At 44.0% G+C, this 14,480-nt stretch overlaps 1 protein-coding gene across 1 annotated transcript in view; it reads left to right on the top strand.

The window, feature by feature from the left end:
* CILP (cartilage intermediate layer protein) overlaps positions 1-14,480 on the top strand; it is an 87,021-nt gene that overhangs the window by 59,019 nt on the left and 13,522 nt on the right. The window contains exon 4 of the mRNA XM_073568861.1: positions 11,984-12,253. Within this exon, the coding sequence (XP_073424962.1) occupies positions 11,984-12,253 (270 nt within the window). The remainder of the gene's footprint in view (positions 1-11,983; positions 12,254-14,480) is intronic.

Below are 14,480 nucleotides of genomic sequence, written 5' to 3'. Positions count from 1 at the left end.
TGTAGTATATATGTGGTATGTATGTAGCATGTAGTATGTATGTAGCATGCAGTATGTATGTAGCATGCATGTAGTATATATGTAGTATGTATGTAGTATATATGTAGTATGTATGTTGCATGTAGTATTTATGTAGTATGAATGTAGCATGTATGTAGTATGTAGTATGAATGTAGCATGTATGTAGTATGCATGTTGTATGTATGTAGCATGTATGTAGCATGTAATTTTTTTTTTTTTTTTTTTACATTCAACACATTAGCCGGATGATGGGACTACTACTGTCCCATCATTGGCTAATGTGTCAATCACTGTCATGGTAGCAGGCATCGCCCGATGGGACTTGTAGTCCCATCGGACGATGCCTGCACAGACCCCCGAAGCCTGCACAGACCACCGGCAGGCCGGCACAGCCCCCTGGCAGGCCGGCACAGCCCCCCGGAGCCTGCACAGACCACCGGCAGGCCGGCACAGCCCCCAGGCAGGCCGGCACAGCCCCCCGGAGCCTGCACAGCCCCCCGGCAGGCCGGCACAGCCCACCGGAGCCTGCACAGACCACCGGCAGGCCGGCACAGCCCCCCCCGGCAGGCCGGCACAGACCACCGGAGCCTGCACAGACCCCCTGGCAGGCCGGCACAGCCCCCCGAAAGGCCCGTACAGACCCCAGAGAGGCTGTACAAGGCAAAAACAGGGTTTTTCTTATTCCGATACCGGAAGTCCCATAGACTTGAATGGGACTTCCGGTATCGGAATCGGCGATACCGATACTTTTTTTAAAGATCGGCCGATCCATTCCGATCCGATACTTTGAAGTATCGGACGGTATCGCTCAACTCTATAAATAACCCATATTACTGATAAATGCAACAACATGAAAATGTCCAAAGAAATCATATGTCCGTTTTGTCTTATTTGTTCAATTCCAAAACCAGAGAAAACAAACAAAAAAAAACAACAAAACAAAACTGTAATTACACTTCTTCAATAAGCCTCGATGGAGCTCTTCTCTCTCGTGTAGGATAACGTCTGGGCTCATTGAGAGGGTTCATTATTGATGGACCAGCTACCTCTTGTTGGTCCTCTCCACCATCGGATACCAAATCTTCCACCAAAGAGAGTTCATTGTCATCATTCTGCGGTATGACTTTAAAATATGAAGAATTTCGCGTTATGGAGTGTCCATCTCGTTCAGCTGTGATCATGCTGCCTTTCCTTTTAGTAACATAATATTTTGCAGGACCATATACAGGTGAGGTCTTGTTGGTTGGTCTTTGACGTACCACCACGACATCCCCTCTTTCAATGGCACTTGACAGTGTCCTTCGCCTTCTGTCTGCATAACGTTTCATGGCTTGTTTGTTGGAGAAATCTGTGGATCTCACTGAGGAGTCACTCGGTCGGGGATGGCTGGTCACATCAGGGAGACGTATACGCAGGGTTCTGCTGAACATTAAATGAGCTGGAGCAGTATTAGTAGTGGAGTGTGGCGTATTGCGGTAATTACGCATGAATTTGTATAATGACTGTTTCAGTGGGATGTGCTCCAGACTCGCTGCCTTGATACGTTTCCCCAGAGTGCGCATAAAACGTTCCACAATTCCATTAGCTTGCGGCCAGCAAGGTGTGATTTTCCTGTGATTGAATCCCAAGTATTCAGAAGATTGGGTAAACACATGTCCATTGAATGGAGGTCCATTGTCTGTTTTGACCACTCTTGGAATACCATATGCCGAGAAAATGTCGTCCAGCTCTGGTATAACATTATTAGCAGATGTTGAAGAGATAAATGAAATGACAGGGTATCGAGAATATTCATCAATTGTTACGAGAATGTATTGGCAATGGTCCATATATATCGACTGCCACTTCCTCCCAGACAGCAGTGGGTAACGGAGACATTTGTAATGGCTCTAAGGTTGATGATGGAGTGATTAATTGACAAGTAGAACAGCGTCTAATCTTTTCTTCCACCAAGTGATCCATATTTGGGAACCACACTTTTTCTCTGAGTAACTTCTTTGTGCCAACAATTCCTAAATGACCTTCATGTGCTATCTGTATGACTAAGTTACGCAAAGTCTTAGGTACAACTAGTTTGGTACCTCGAAGAATGAGGTGTTCTTCAGTGACTGATAATTCCTCACGTACGTTTGAGAATAGTTTTAACTCTTTCAGATCAATCTCAGAATCAGGAAATTTTTCCTTTTGAATTTCATGCCACCTTCGATTTTGGATGATTTGTATTAGGGCACAGAGTGTCTTGTCTTTTGTTGTTTCATTTATAAATTGATCAAGAGAAAGTGCTTTTGGCACGGCATGATCTGTAACAAAACGTAGGTATTCTTCAATGGAGGAATGCACAGGTATATCATCATTAGTAGGATGTCTTGAAAGATAATCAGCCGGATTGCTGTATTTTCCAGGTTTGTGAACAATGTTATAGTTGTAGTCCTGTAGACGTAGGCCCCATCGTTCAATTCGTGCAGGCATTTTAGCTCTGGGATTTCCAAAAATTGTAAGAAGTGCTTGATGATCTGTGACAATGGTGAAGGGAGCTCCATAGAGAAATAAGTGAAAGTGTTCACATCCCCAGACAACTGCCAAGCTTTCTTTTTCAGGTTGAGAATATTTTCTTTCAGTGTTTGTTAAACTCTTACTTGCATAAGAAATGATGTGAGGATTTTGATTGTTATCCTTGTACTGCGCTAGAATAGCACCCAGTCCCACGGGACTGGCATCCACAATCAGTTCAGTTCGAAGAGCTGTATCAAAATAAGCCATAGTAGTTGTCGAGCAGAGTTCATTTATAATTGTTTCAAAAGAGGTCTGACAGTCTTGGGACCATTGAAAAATACAACTTTGTTTTGTAAGTATCCGTAGTGGATTGCTGATTGTTGAAAAATTCGGAATATATCTAGCACAGTAACTTGCCATTCCAAGGAAAGAACGCAGTTCACTGGCATCCTGTGGAATTGAGGCTGTTCTGATAGCTTCCACTTTCTTGGGGTCTGGTTGTACTCCTTTTGCCGAGAAGATGTGACCATAGAATTCTAATGAACCCTTGTCAAACTCGCACTTCTCTTTGTTTAAAGTGAGTCCAGCAGAAAGCAGACATTCGAAGATAGCATATAGAGCACAATTATGCTCAGCTTGAGTTTTACCAAAAACCAATATGTCATCACTGTAATTAAAGGCATTTGGGATGTGTTGAATGACACTCCTTATTGCATCCTGAAAAATTTCTGCTGCTGAGCAGACTCCAAAAGTCAATCTTTTGTATCTTCTGAGGCCCACATGGGTGGAAAATGTGGTCAAGTATCGGGACTCTGGACTCAGTTCTAATTGATGATATCCCTTATTGAGGTCGAGCTTTGAGAAGACGGTGGCTCCATTTAATAAATGAATGATGTCATCAATCGTAGGTGAGATATGTCTTTCCCTCTGGATAGCGGTGTTGGGCAGGCGCATGTCAACACACAGTCTCACTTGATCAGGAGTCTTTGGTTTTGGAACTACCACAAGTGGAGAGACCCACGGAGTGGGACCAGTAACAGTTTCAATAACGTCCTCATCCATGAGCAATTGGAGTTCCTTTTCTACCTTCTGTCTCAGGTGAAATGGAATACGCCTGTGAGGCTGGGCTACTGGACGAACATTGTCATCCACATGAAGGTGTACTTGAGAGTCCTTTAGTTTTCCCAAACTACTAAAAAGGGAGGGAAAACTGTTCACCATAGTTTGTACATCCATATCCGCAGGGTCAGTTATGGTATGAATAATCTGGATGAGCCCTAGCTCCAAGGCAGTGTGATAGCTGAGAAGACAGCCTCCCAATCCTTGTAATGTGTGGAAAGTGGTTGTCTGCCTGTTTTCTTTATATCTAATTTCAGCATCAAATTGTCCCATTATAGCTAGAGGTGTTTTAGATCCATAAGGAAAGATTTTAGTCTGCACTTGTTGTAAGACTGGCCTTGTTTTCAATTGTTCATATGTAGTGCCATCTATGATATCCACTGATGCTCCTGTATCTATTGTAAAGGTAATGTCAGTGTTGCAGATTGAGAGTGTAACACAGGGAGACTGTACTGAACCAGTGACAGAGGTAGTGAACACATAGTTCTCAGTCGCAGACATTTCTTCTGTGTCCTGATTTATTACTTTTACATCTGCAGATTTTGTCATAGGCAGCGGAGGCTTGTAGTGCGCTGATTTGCAAACAGCTGCAAAATGATTCCCTTTTCCACATTTACTGCAGGTTTGTCCCATAGCTGGACATTTGTTCTGGTGGTGAGGGAAATCCTGTCCACATCTATAACATTTCTTCTGTTTCTGGGCTTGTTTGTCTGGTAAATTTTTCTGTTTGAGATTATGCACATGTAATTTATCCCCATTCTCCATTACAGTAGCCTGATGATCTGCTATTTCTATAGCACGGGCCATTTTGAGCAAATCATGTAGAGAGATATCCTGCTGCAGAGCCTTACGCCTTAGGTTATTAGACGAGCAGGTGACAATTATTTGAGTTAGGATTTCATCATCTACATCTGTAAAGGCACATCCATGTGCTAACTCTTTCAGTCGTGTGACATAAGTGTCTATGGACTCTTCTAGAAGCTGCTTGGCAATCCTGAATTTATATCTTTCATATCTGATGTTCTGTTTGGGGTTGAAATAGCCAGTGAGAGCTTTAGTGCAGTTGCTGTATGTGTCTGTTTCTGCTGCAGGTAACGTACTGTATATGTCATAGACTCCTGTGCCTGCACAATGCAGGAGCAAAGCTCTCTTTCTTTTCTCCTCCTTTATGTCCATGGCTTCTAGGAAATTCTCAAATCTGTTTAGCCATTTTCTCCAGTTATGGGAGAGATTAATGACATCAGTCATATCAAATTGTGGGAATGTGTGCAAGTAGTCAGCCATGATAGCGTCTCTCAGTGGTGCTGGCGTGTGAAGCGGTAAAATATAGTCTGTACTCACAGCAGTAGGTGATTATATCCCATCCTCGTCACCAGTTGTAATATCCACACGTTATGAAGAATTCAAGGTATTAAACTTTAGATATGTTTTATTCTTCGTCCTCCAGCACACAGCATAACACTTGCATTCCCATGCTACACAGAAGTGAAACTGAAACTTCCCTTCTCATCCCTCTTGTCTCCACCCCCCAAGTCCCATAAGTCTGGCTTGCTTAAAGAGACAGATCTAATTATTATACATTACAGAGATGTGTGGCAATTTAGCGCCAGTAACAGCAGCCCCAGCAGCAGCAGTACAGTCTAGCACTATGAAACACATTGGGTAGTAAAGAGATGAGTGACTGACAAGCCTGTGTTGTGTCGAAGGCAGGTGCAACATGGCAGAGAGTTAGGAAGGGGTAGGCATGAAGATGTGTCAGTTTAGAGCCAGCAGTAACCTCAGAAGCAGCAGAACTACAGTATAGAAGACATAATGGACAGACAGTAGGTGCCCTGCTGATTGTGGTCAGTTGGCACTTTTGAATAATGGAGAAAACAATCAATGTGCAGGCAAACAGATGTTGTGGTCAATTTATTCAATGGCATCATCCATTATTGGATGAAAGTTTGCATTTTTACATGGCTGATTCATATTGACAAATGTTAAGTTTTCCACCCTTGTGGCAGTTAACCTGTTCCACGTGGTGCGAGACACCCATCGACCACACCGAATGCTAGACATGACAGTACACCTATAGAAAACTTGGCCACTTTTTGCCATTGGTTTATTTTGTTGACCAGAAATTCATGGGTTCAGGGCTCGGGGTATATGCCTGTGAAATCAAACAGTCTATGTATGACTCAACCTGGCTGTTCATCCAGTGCGTCTGTCTTTGCTGAAATGCACCAGACTGTCGCAATGGCAGATCAAACATCTTGTCTATCATTTCAAATGTATTGAAGTTAATGCTGCTGCTCCCTTGGCTATTTGTTGTAGTCCTAACAATGGCACAGGCAGAGGAATGTTGTGTCTCTGTGGATCGTAGAGGGATCTGCTGGTCAGTCATGTGGTGGCAAAAGCTTCGGAGAGCAGGTAACAAAGCTGGAAACAAATTCACCAATGTTGCTCTTATAACAAGGGTTTTTAAGCTTAGCTATGTAATGCTTTTCACTTTGATTCATGTTAATACTATGCCTGTCCTCCTACAAGCAATGCAGCATACAGTTTTCCATGTTTTCCAGCATTACTTAGGACCCAGTTGTTTCTTTGTCATCAACCCATTATGATCATCATTTTCCCTCTGACTGCCACCCTTATCCCTTGCCTGTGCCAAGTCTATGTCTACCTCCACATCTACTGGCTTATCACCATACTACTCTTCCTTTTCCTTCAAATCCTGCAGCATGTGGATGGACCTTGAAAGTCCCCAGCAGACACAGAGGAACACTGAACAGGTTCAAATTGGTGTTCTTCCTTCATCTTCTATTGCATGTTGATGAATGTTTTTTTCAAGATAAATATTAATAGGATTAAAACACTGATTCCAAATGTATCCCTATAGACAAATTTTTCTGCCTCTTCAAAGGGTTTTAGTAGGTGAAACGCATATCTCATTAGCTGGAATATCAAAGTAACCCACACACCAGTTTGAATGCTGCATGTCGCAGTCCATTTGTGCTTTTTATGCAATGCACACAAATGCTGCAACATACACAGCGTCAAACTCCAGAGGGTTTGGGACGTTGCAAACCAGGTGGTGCACTGGCAGCTCACAATTTTTTTGCAAAGTCAAGAGGACATATTTGCCATATGAGATCTATTGAGATGGCCATAGCCACCACCTTCCTCAAGTGTCTATATTTGTGAATGAAATGTTGTACTATTACGTTTAAGACATGGGGCATTGTATGGAACATGGGTTACTTTGCCTTACCGTAAGGCAGCCAGAATGTTGTGGCCATTGTTGATCACAATAATTGTGAATTACAGTTCATGACAAGTCAGCCAACTGGCAAGTTGCAGCTTGTTGCACAGCCCGACCACCGTATAGCTTTTCTTCCCCTAGGCCTTTAATTTGTAAAACTGCTTGACAGTGTTTTACCTTGCATGAGCAAAAAGAAATTGTTGAGTGTGTGAACTCAAAGATTTTGCGCCCTATGGCTGTTCATGATGTCACTTGAACAGAACCTGGAGGCGGTATAGGAGGAGAGAACTAAGCATCACCTGGTGGTGGACACAGATGTGGTTCTAGTCACAGAGGCCTCAGCATCTGTCCCAGATGTGGTAGCACATCGCTGATAGAAAAATGTCATCCATTGAGCTGTGAAACTCATGTATTGTCCCTTTCCAAAGTTGCTGCTCCAGATATCTACAGTACACTACACTTTAGAGCTCAAAGACGAGTACAGAGAGCACCCTATGTTCTCCTGGAAGCCATTTCTGAGAGCAATAATGGCAGCTTGATATCTCCCAGCAAGGCTGAGCCCACACCATCATTTCTTGAAAGACAGCAGAATCCACAAGCTAGTAACGCAGCAACTAGACCAACAGCAATGGGAAAAGGTGAAACCTTAGTTGACAAACCAGCTTGTTTCGTCCACACAATATTGGGCATAGAGGAAAGAGGAGGTATACTTGCTGTATAACACGCAGTAGAGGAGGATGACAATGATGATGGTGGTGATGTCAGCGACAAGGTAGTACTTAAAGAGGTTGTCCACTACTTTTACATTGATGACCTATCCTTAATATAGGTCATCAATATCAGTTTGGCCAGGGTCCAACACAAAGGCACCCTGACCAATCAGCTGTTATTGGTGGCTGCTGCCAGAATGACTCACTTGCAAAGTTGCCACAGGGTACTGCACATCTGCCTTCTATTGATCAAAACAGGAGGCAATTGTGAAGTACCAAGCCTCAGCCACTACCAGAAGACGGAGCAAAGTACTTCCAGCCAGCAGTGGACATCACCACCAACAAATTTCAACTGATCAACATGGTTGTCTGATCCTGGCTAATTAGACATTGATTACTTATCCTAAGAATAAGTCATGAATGTAAAAGTAGTGTGATGCAGTGACCCCTGTTACAGCTAGGGGGCGCTGCATGTGCTCCTCAGGATATGCATGTAGGCATTTCCTTGACTGTGATAGTGAAACAGTGACCGGCGTGATTGTAAATGGCCGGTATGTGTCGCAGAGGTCCTCTGCACTGTAAGCCCAAAAATGATGTTGTTGTGCTGGGACTTGTAGTTCCATGAGTTTATTTACCTATAAGGGGGGCTTATAGGGTTAGTTGGAGAGCTGGGCTAGCCACACATACACTGCCTACATATGGGGGTGGTTTTGGATATATAATGTGACTGAGGTCTGGTCACATGGTGGAGTGTGTGAACCTGAGTGGTCAGAGTGCAAGGTCCTGGAAGGCCTGTGTGTTGAAAGTTGCTAACTTCCCGAAGAGCACCTGGTGAGACCTTGGACCTTGTAGGCCAGTGTGCTGGGAGTTCCTGGGAGTAGGATCAGATCCCTGAATAGCACCCGGAGAGGCCTGTGTGAGCAGTGTCTGTGACAGCCCTGCATTGGGGAGCTACCGACCTTCTGAGGGTCTGGACTGTCTGGAGTGCTCTGGTCACAAGGACGGTGATCCCAGTAAGACAGCTTCCCCGGGAGAGAGAACTGACAAAAAGTCGACGTCTTGAGCAGGAGCTCCTGTAAGGTACCTCCACAGACTGTTGGTGCTTGTTATGTTTGATGAACGTTAATGAATTGTTTGGCATGCGGTCGCCCACAGTCACTGGACAGAGAGGACCGGCATGTTTAGGGACTACAAGTTAAAGCCATATGTTGAAATATTATGGACGGTGGTAGGTCTGTGACGTGCAACAGAGCCTACCGTGTGGTTTATGCTGTGTAAAATAAACCTCATAGACTGTTTATGTGAGCAAAACGTGCCTGCGTGTCTTCATCCTGTTGCTAAGCGAATGTCCCCCAACACAAGCAGTAGGCACTGCACTACAGTAGTGGACAACATCTTTAAGTGTGCATCTTGGCTGACAGAAAGGCTAGCATGACAAGAAGTGGAACAGGACAACTTGAGGGTTGCTCTGCTGTTCGGTGTAACTTTGCCAAACGAACATGTGATGTCATTTTATATGGTGAAGAAGAGCTGTAGTTCCTGGTCTACAAGAGCTTGGATGTTTATGACTTATTTCCCTATTGCAAAGGCTGTAGAGTGCCAAACAATCGTGGCAGCAATGTGCAAAAGAACTCCCAAATGTGAAAAACCCATACATACGTCTAGCCACCACCGCATCCAGACCTTTGTATCACCGATGCAAGCAGTCTCCCTGATATCCTCAACTTCTCATCACCCCTGTCTGGTTCGCAAGTTTTATCCACCACAGAATCATCATCTTCTTTATCATCACCCCAAATTTTGCTGAGAGGTGCCTTAACTGGAAGCAGATTTTTTCTGGTGCAGTCTGTTCCTTATTCCCCCAGGGTGCTGTGGGTTAGGGGTCTATTGGGAAAAGCAGAAGCAGATGTCATTGCCAAATTGGAAATTCTGCTATATACTGTACATTAGGTATTATAGCGGTAGAAGAGGTGGACTGAGCAAAACACTGACTCCAGCTATTAGCGTCGCTGCATAGTGCTGCTGAGATTGAGGTGAGTGAAAGGACATATCCACAATCACTCCCTCAGTATCCTCCTCGCGAATACACTTGGCAAAGGCAAAGGAGGCCAATTGTGACATGCCTTTTTGTACTATGTGCCTGTGGTGATGCTGATAGCAGCTAACACATTCTTAAGGCCCCGTTACACACTTCAATGTCCCAGCGATCCCACCAACGATCCGACGTGGATGTGATCGCTGGGACATAGTTAGCTGATCGCTGGTGAGCTGTCACATAGGCAGACTCACCAGCGATCAGGACCAGCGAGCACGCTGGTATTCAGGGTAAACAGTGGGCAACTAAGTGCCGCGCAGCTCTTAGTTACCCGCTGTTTACCCTGGATACCAGCTCCCAGCTTCTGCTGTATGGCGCTGGGAGCTCGCTGATCGTTGGTCTCTCGCTGTCACACGCAGCGATGTGTGCTGCCCAGTGGGAGACTAATGATAGATATATGGCCCAGACCATTAGGCAACGATTAACGATCAGACAACTGATCATTGATCGCTGCTACATGTCACACGCAACAATGTCGCTTCGACATCACTGTAACGTCACCAAACTGGTGACGTTGCAACAATATCGTTCACAATATCGTTGTGTGTAATGGGGCCTTTATACATGATATTAATTTTTTTTTTCCTGTTGCATCAACAAGTCCATTGCTCATGCCCCGTGTTGAGTTTAGCCTAAATTTTGAACAGTATGATATTTACGGTAATTTGTTTCCAAATTTTGATGAAAAACTTAGTCATCCATGGAAAAATAAGACATCGACCAGAAATGCTAGACAATCAATGGCAGGATTCATGTAGAGGACAAAAAGGTTAAACTCAACAACAGCGACTGTAATATCAGCATCACATGTATGTTTTTCCAGTATGACTATTTAAACAGGTATGGCAAAATAGACTTACACAGTTAAATGTCTTAATTTGCTGTAATAATATACAGTATTTACAAACTTTTGACATAGTCATCAAGTTTGTGTTTAGATAAAAACTGGAATACGCGAAATAGGGTCTTATACGGATTACAAAGAAAAGAGTAAACGGGACTTGCTCACCTTGGGGGGTTGTGAAAATCACAACCTCTTTATTAGCTTTTAGGCAAAGCCAGCTGCTGCAGATCCACCAAACAGATAGTAAGCAGATGAAAGTGAATATAAAACCTGTGCTGCCGAGGATCCAATATACAATAGGAAACCAAATGCGGTGTGTATGCGGTTTTATTTGACAACACGTTTCGAGGTGATCATACCTCTTCATCAAGACAAACCACAATGATCAAGCTGAAGACGTATCATCACCTCGAAACGCGTTGACAAATAAAATAGCATTTATACCACATCTGGTTTCCTATAGAATATATTGGATCCTGGGCAGCTCGGGTTTTATATTTACTTTCATTTCCAAGTTTTCCAAAAATGCATCAACAGATCACAGTATGTTTTTGTGATGTTCCATTGCCAAAATAGAATATTGAAAAAGGTAGGTAAAAAATAAAAAAAGTGTAACAGTTTATTTTTTTCACTTTTTTTATTGTTTTTGGGGAAGTAATTTTGTTTACTATTCTGCTATCCTTAAAGTGAACCTGTCAGGAGGATTGTGCTTAGTAACCTACAGACTGGTGCCATTATACTGATTAAAATGATACCTCGGCTGATGAAATCTGTCTTGCGGTTGTTTAATCTTTATTTGCAGTTTTCAGTTAATGAGATTCTCGTGCTCCGGGGCGGCCTGTGGGGGGGGTCTTCATGTGGTGCTCTACTTACATATTCATCTGTATGGCTCATGAGTCAGACAGGTCACTGATATCTCAGTGACCTGCCCCTGAACTCCTATCCCTACACAGTACAGACATAAAGAGGCATTCCTTGTCCAGCTACTAACTTTTATACTGGCTATGCTAGCCCACACACGATTGACTGGGCTAGGCCATGTGATCTGATTTTTATAGGTCAATATGGACAAGTCCACACTGACGCCATTAACGGAGTCTTCAGCAATGTGTGAAATGTCGCCATGCATTATTTTTTGCTTATGTTTAACCAATCATCGCAAATCTAATTACAGATTGTTAGAATTTGTGTGGAACAAACTTCAGGAAATTCATCTCCAACTCGATCCTCTAAGGATCAATCCACTCATCTCTACGTTGCTCACAATTTTCATCTTTCCCATCAGTTTTCCACTACCCTGACTGTCAAAGTAGTGTAGCACACTGCTTTATTCTATACGGATGTCATCAATGAAGGTCCTCATTTGAATATGGTCTTAAGTTTTTTAGGTTACAGTGATAGTTTCTTTACCTCTGTCATATGTGAGATACTAATTCCTTTATTGTATTTCTGCTCAGAATTTCAGCAATGGACAACCTGGTTCAACATTGATCACCCAGGTGGCAATGGAGATTATGAGCGCCTGGATGCCATTAGGTTCTACTATCCTAACAGAGTTTGCCCAAAACCTCGACGTATGGAAGCACGGACAACAGAGTGGATTCCAGCAGGAAAGACAGGAGAAGTGGTACATTACAGCCTGACTAAGGGATTCTGGTGTATCAATACAGAGCAAGTAGAAGGCAAAAATTGTTCTAATTATTCAGTTCGTTTCTTGTGTCCAGTTGGTGAGTTCACCGTTTCTATATTTTTTATCGTTTACAAAACAATTGTATTTTTACAGAGTGTAAAGGTTGAGATCATCTGGGATATATAAGTAATGTAGCATAAAACTTTTGGTGAGGTGTAGAATTTTACAATTTCATATTGCATTAAAAATTTAGTGATTTCAATGCTATATTATATTTTCACTGGAGTTCCAAAACATCCATAGCTTATATATAAAAGTACTGACATCAACACTTTTGTCCAAGTGTTTCTTTTTTTTTTTTAAAGCGTCAATATCACCAATTTTCCCTTTACTGTAGTTTGGAGTGCTGCTCTATTACCAAGTTGAGTTAATTTGGAGATGTAGATTTAAGATTTTTGAGGCATAAAAATTCTGGATGATGACCCCTAAGGGTACATGTGCAAGGGGTTGAGAGTCTTACCTCTTTAAACCTCCAATTTTGTTATGAAACATGCATGTATATATGTATTTATATATATTTGATTATGTTGTATGATTTATATTTCTTATGCTGCTATGTTTCTGCACAATGTACATCATAGGGACAGTGCAGTTTATAGCATGTCCACTAGATGGGGGCACAGAGTTCAGTTGGTTAAGTCACACTGTAAATAGTTAAATATAAGAGGGGTTAGCTGGGGAGTAAGACAGGAGAGTCTTCCTGGTTATAGTCAGTCCGGGGCCTGACCCCTGTGTGTTCAGGTGGGCTATATGCCCGAGCTGCCTAACTACTCCACAACGTTGAAGCATATGCCCAGCCATCCAGAGGAAGCTCAGAGAAGAGCAAGGTAAAGCAGAACCAGCAGTAGAGAGGAAAAGGAGAAAGTGGAGCAGTTTTGAAGGTCACCGTAAAAGTGAACGGGCAGGTCACTTCAGTATGTAGTGGATAGCCTCGTGGGCTAGATCTCTGTTGTCCGGGGTGAAGCGGACGGGAGAACACACTACCGTGGAGACGTTTCACCGGGAGGACACTGAGGGGTCGTCTGAGACACTTCATCCCGCAGAATCACTTAGTGATTAGTCACTTTGTGACAAAGTCACTGGCAAAGTACTGGAAAGGAGATATGTAGCACTGAGGTTGTTAGCTTCAGTAATATAAATGTAGAAATCGCAGGAACGCGGGATGCAGTGACAGGCAGGAGGCAGAGCAAGGGTTGACAGGTTTATTTACAGGGAATACTCCATGCAGGGAGGTGAAGAGTTAAACAGTATAAATGGCAAAGTTAAGTACAACGGTACAAATAATGACACTTTGGAAACAAGCGTATCAGGTATCGGAATTCCTAACACTGCAGCTCCTGCTGCAAATTCAATAGCGTCGGAAACGGCGGGCACAGTGCCTTTTCCAAGATGGTACTGTAGTCGTTGGTCCGTCTTCTGGTGGCAGTGGTCGGTGTCCGGTATCTTCCACTGCTCCTTGTCCATGTACTGATCTGGCTAACAAAAGCACGGGCCACAGTCCTGTGCAATCTCAGCGTGGCTCCTTAAGTATCCTACCTGGGGTAGTCAGGTAACCTGGGACAGGACAAATATTCTCTGTCCACATCAGGGCGCAAGTGTCAGTCCCATGTGTGGTCTCTCTTGGGGCAGCGCATGTGTGGTACTCACGGTCACATAGTGTACGGCACCTGGTTCTCTCTGGCGGTCACTGGACACACACGTGATGTCCCTGGCCCCCGCTGTTGGTGGCGGGCGACGCTGATCGGCTTGGCTGCTGCAACACCTTGCTCGCCTCTGCTCTGTGTACACGGCTCTACACGGCTCTGCTCTGCATGGCTCTGCGCCTCACGGCTCTGTCTCTCTGTACTACTGGGCACACTGCTTTCCTCAGCACAGAGGTCCCTGCCCTTCTGGTTGACTGCAGCCCGTCCTGTCGCAGCACCAGAACTCTGTGTCGGGAAGGGGAGCAGAGCACACCGCTCACCTGATTGCACGCTGCTCTGCCCTGGTGCCACACGCTCCTCTTCCGCCCCCCTCTGAAAGCATGAAGCCCCTCCTCTCTAGAGCTTCCCCCAGGCAACAAGGGGAGGTCCGCCTCACTCAGGCTTCCCCCTGGGAACAGTGGATGCAGCCTCTCCCGTTCCGGACCCAGCACGCAGGTACCTTCTGCCTCGTCGACCCCCCCACATAAACATAGGAAAAATCATTCAGCACATTAAGTGATGAGAGGGGTTAATCAGCCATGTTTAGTGTTAGGAAGATTGAATGACTGTAGAGTGGGAGGA

This window comes from Dendrobates tinctorius, unplaced genomic scaffold (assembly GCF_039654945.1).
Source record: "Dendrobates tinctorius isolate UK_male_01 unplaced genomic scaffold, ASM3965494v1 ptg000022l, whole genome shotgun sequence".
In the NCBI taxonomy this organism is placed as follows: Eukaryota; Metazoa; Chordata; class Amphibia; order Anura; family Dendrobatidae; genus Dendrobates; species Dendrobates tinctorius.
Note: the sequence above shows the minus strand (reverse complement) of the source record. Positions and strands in the feature narration are given on the sequence as shown.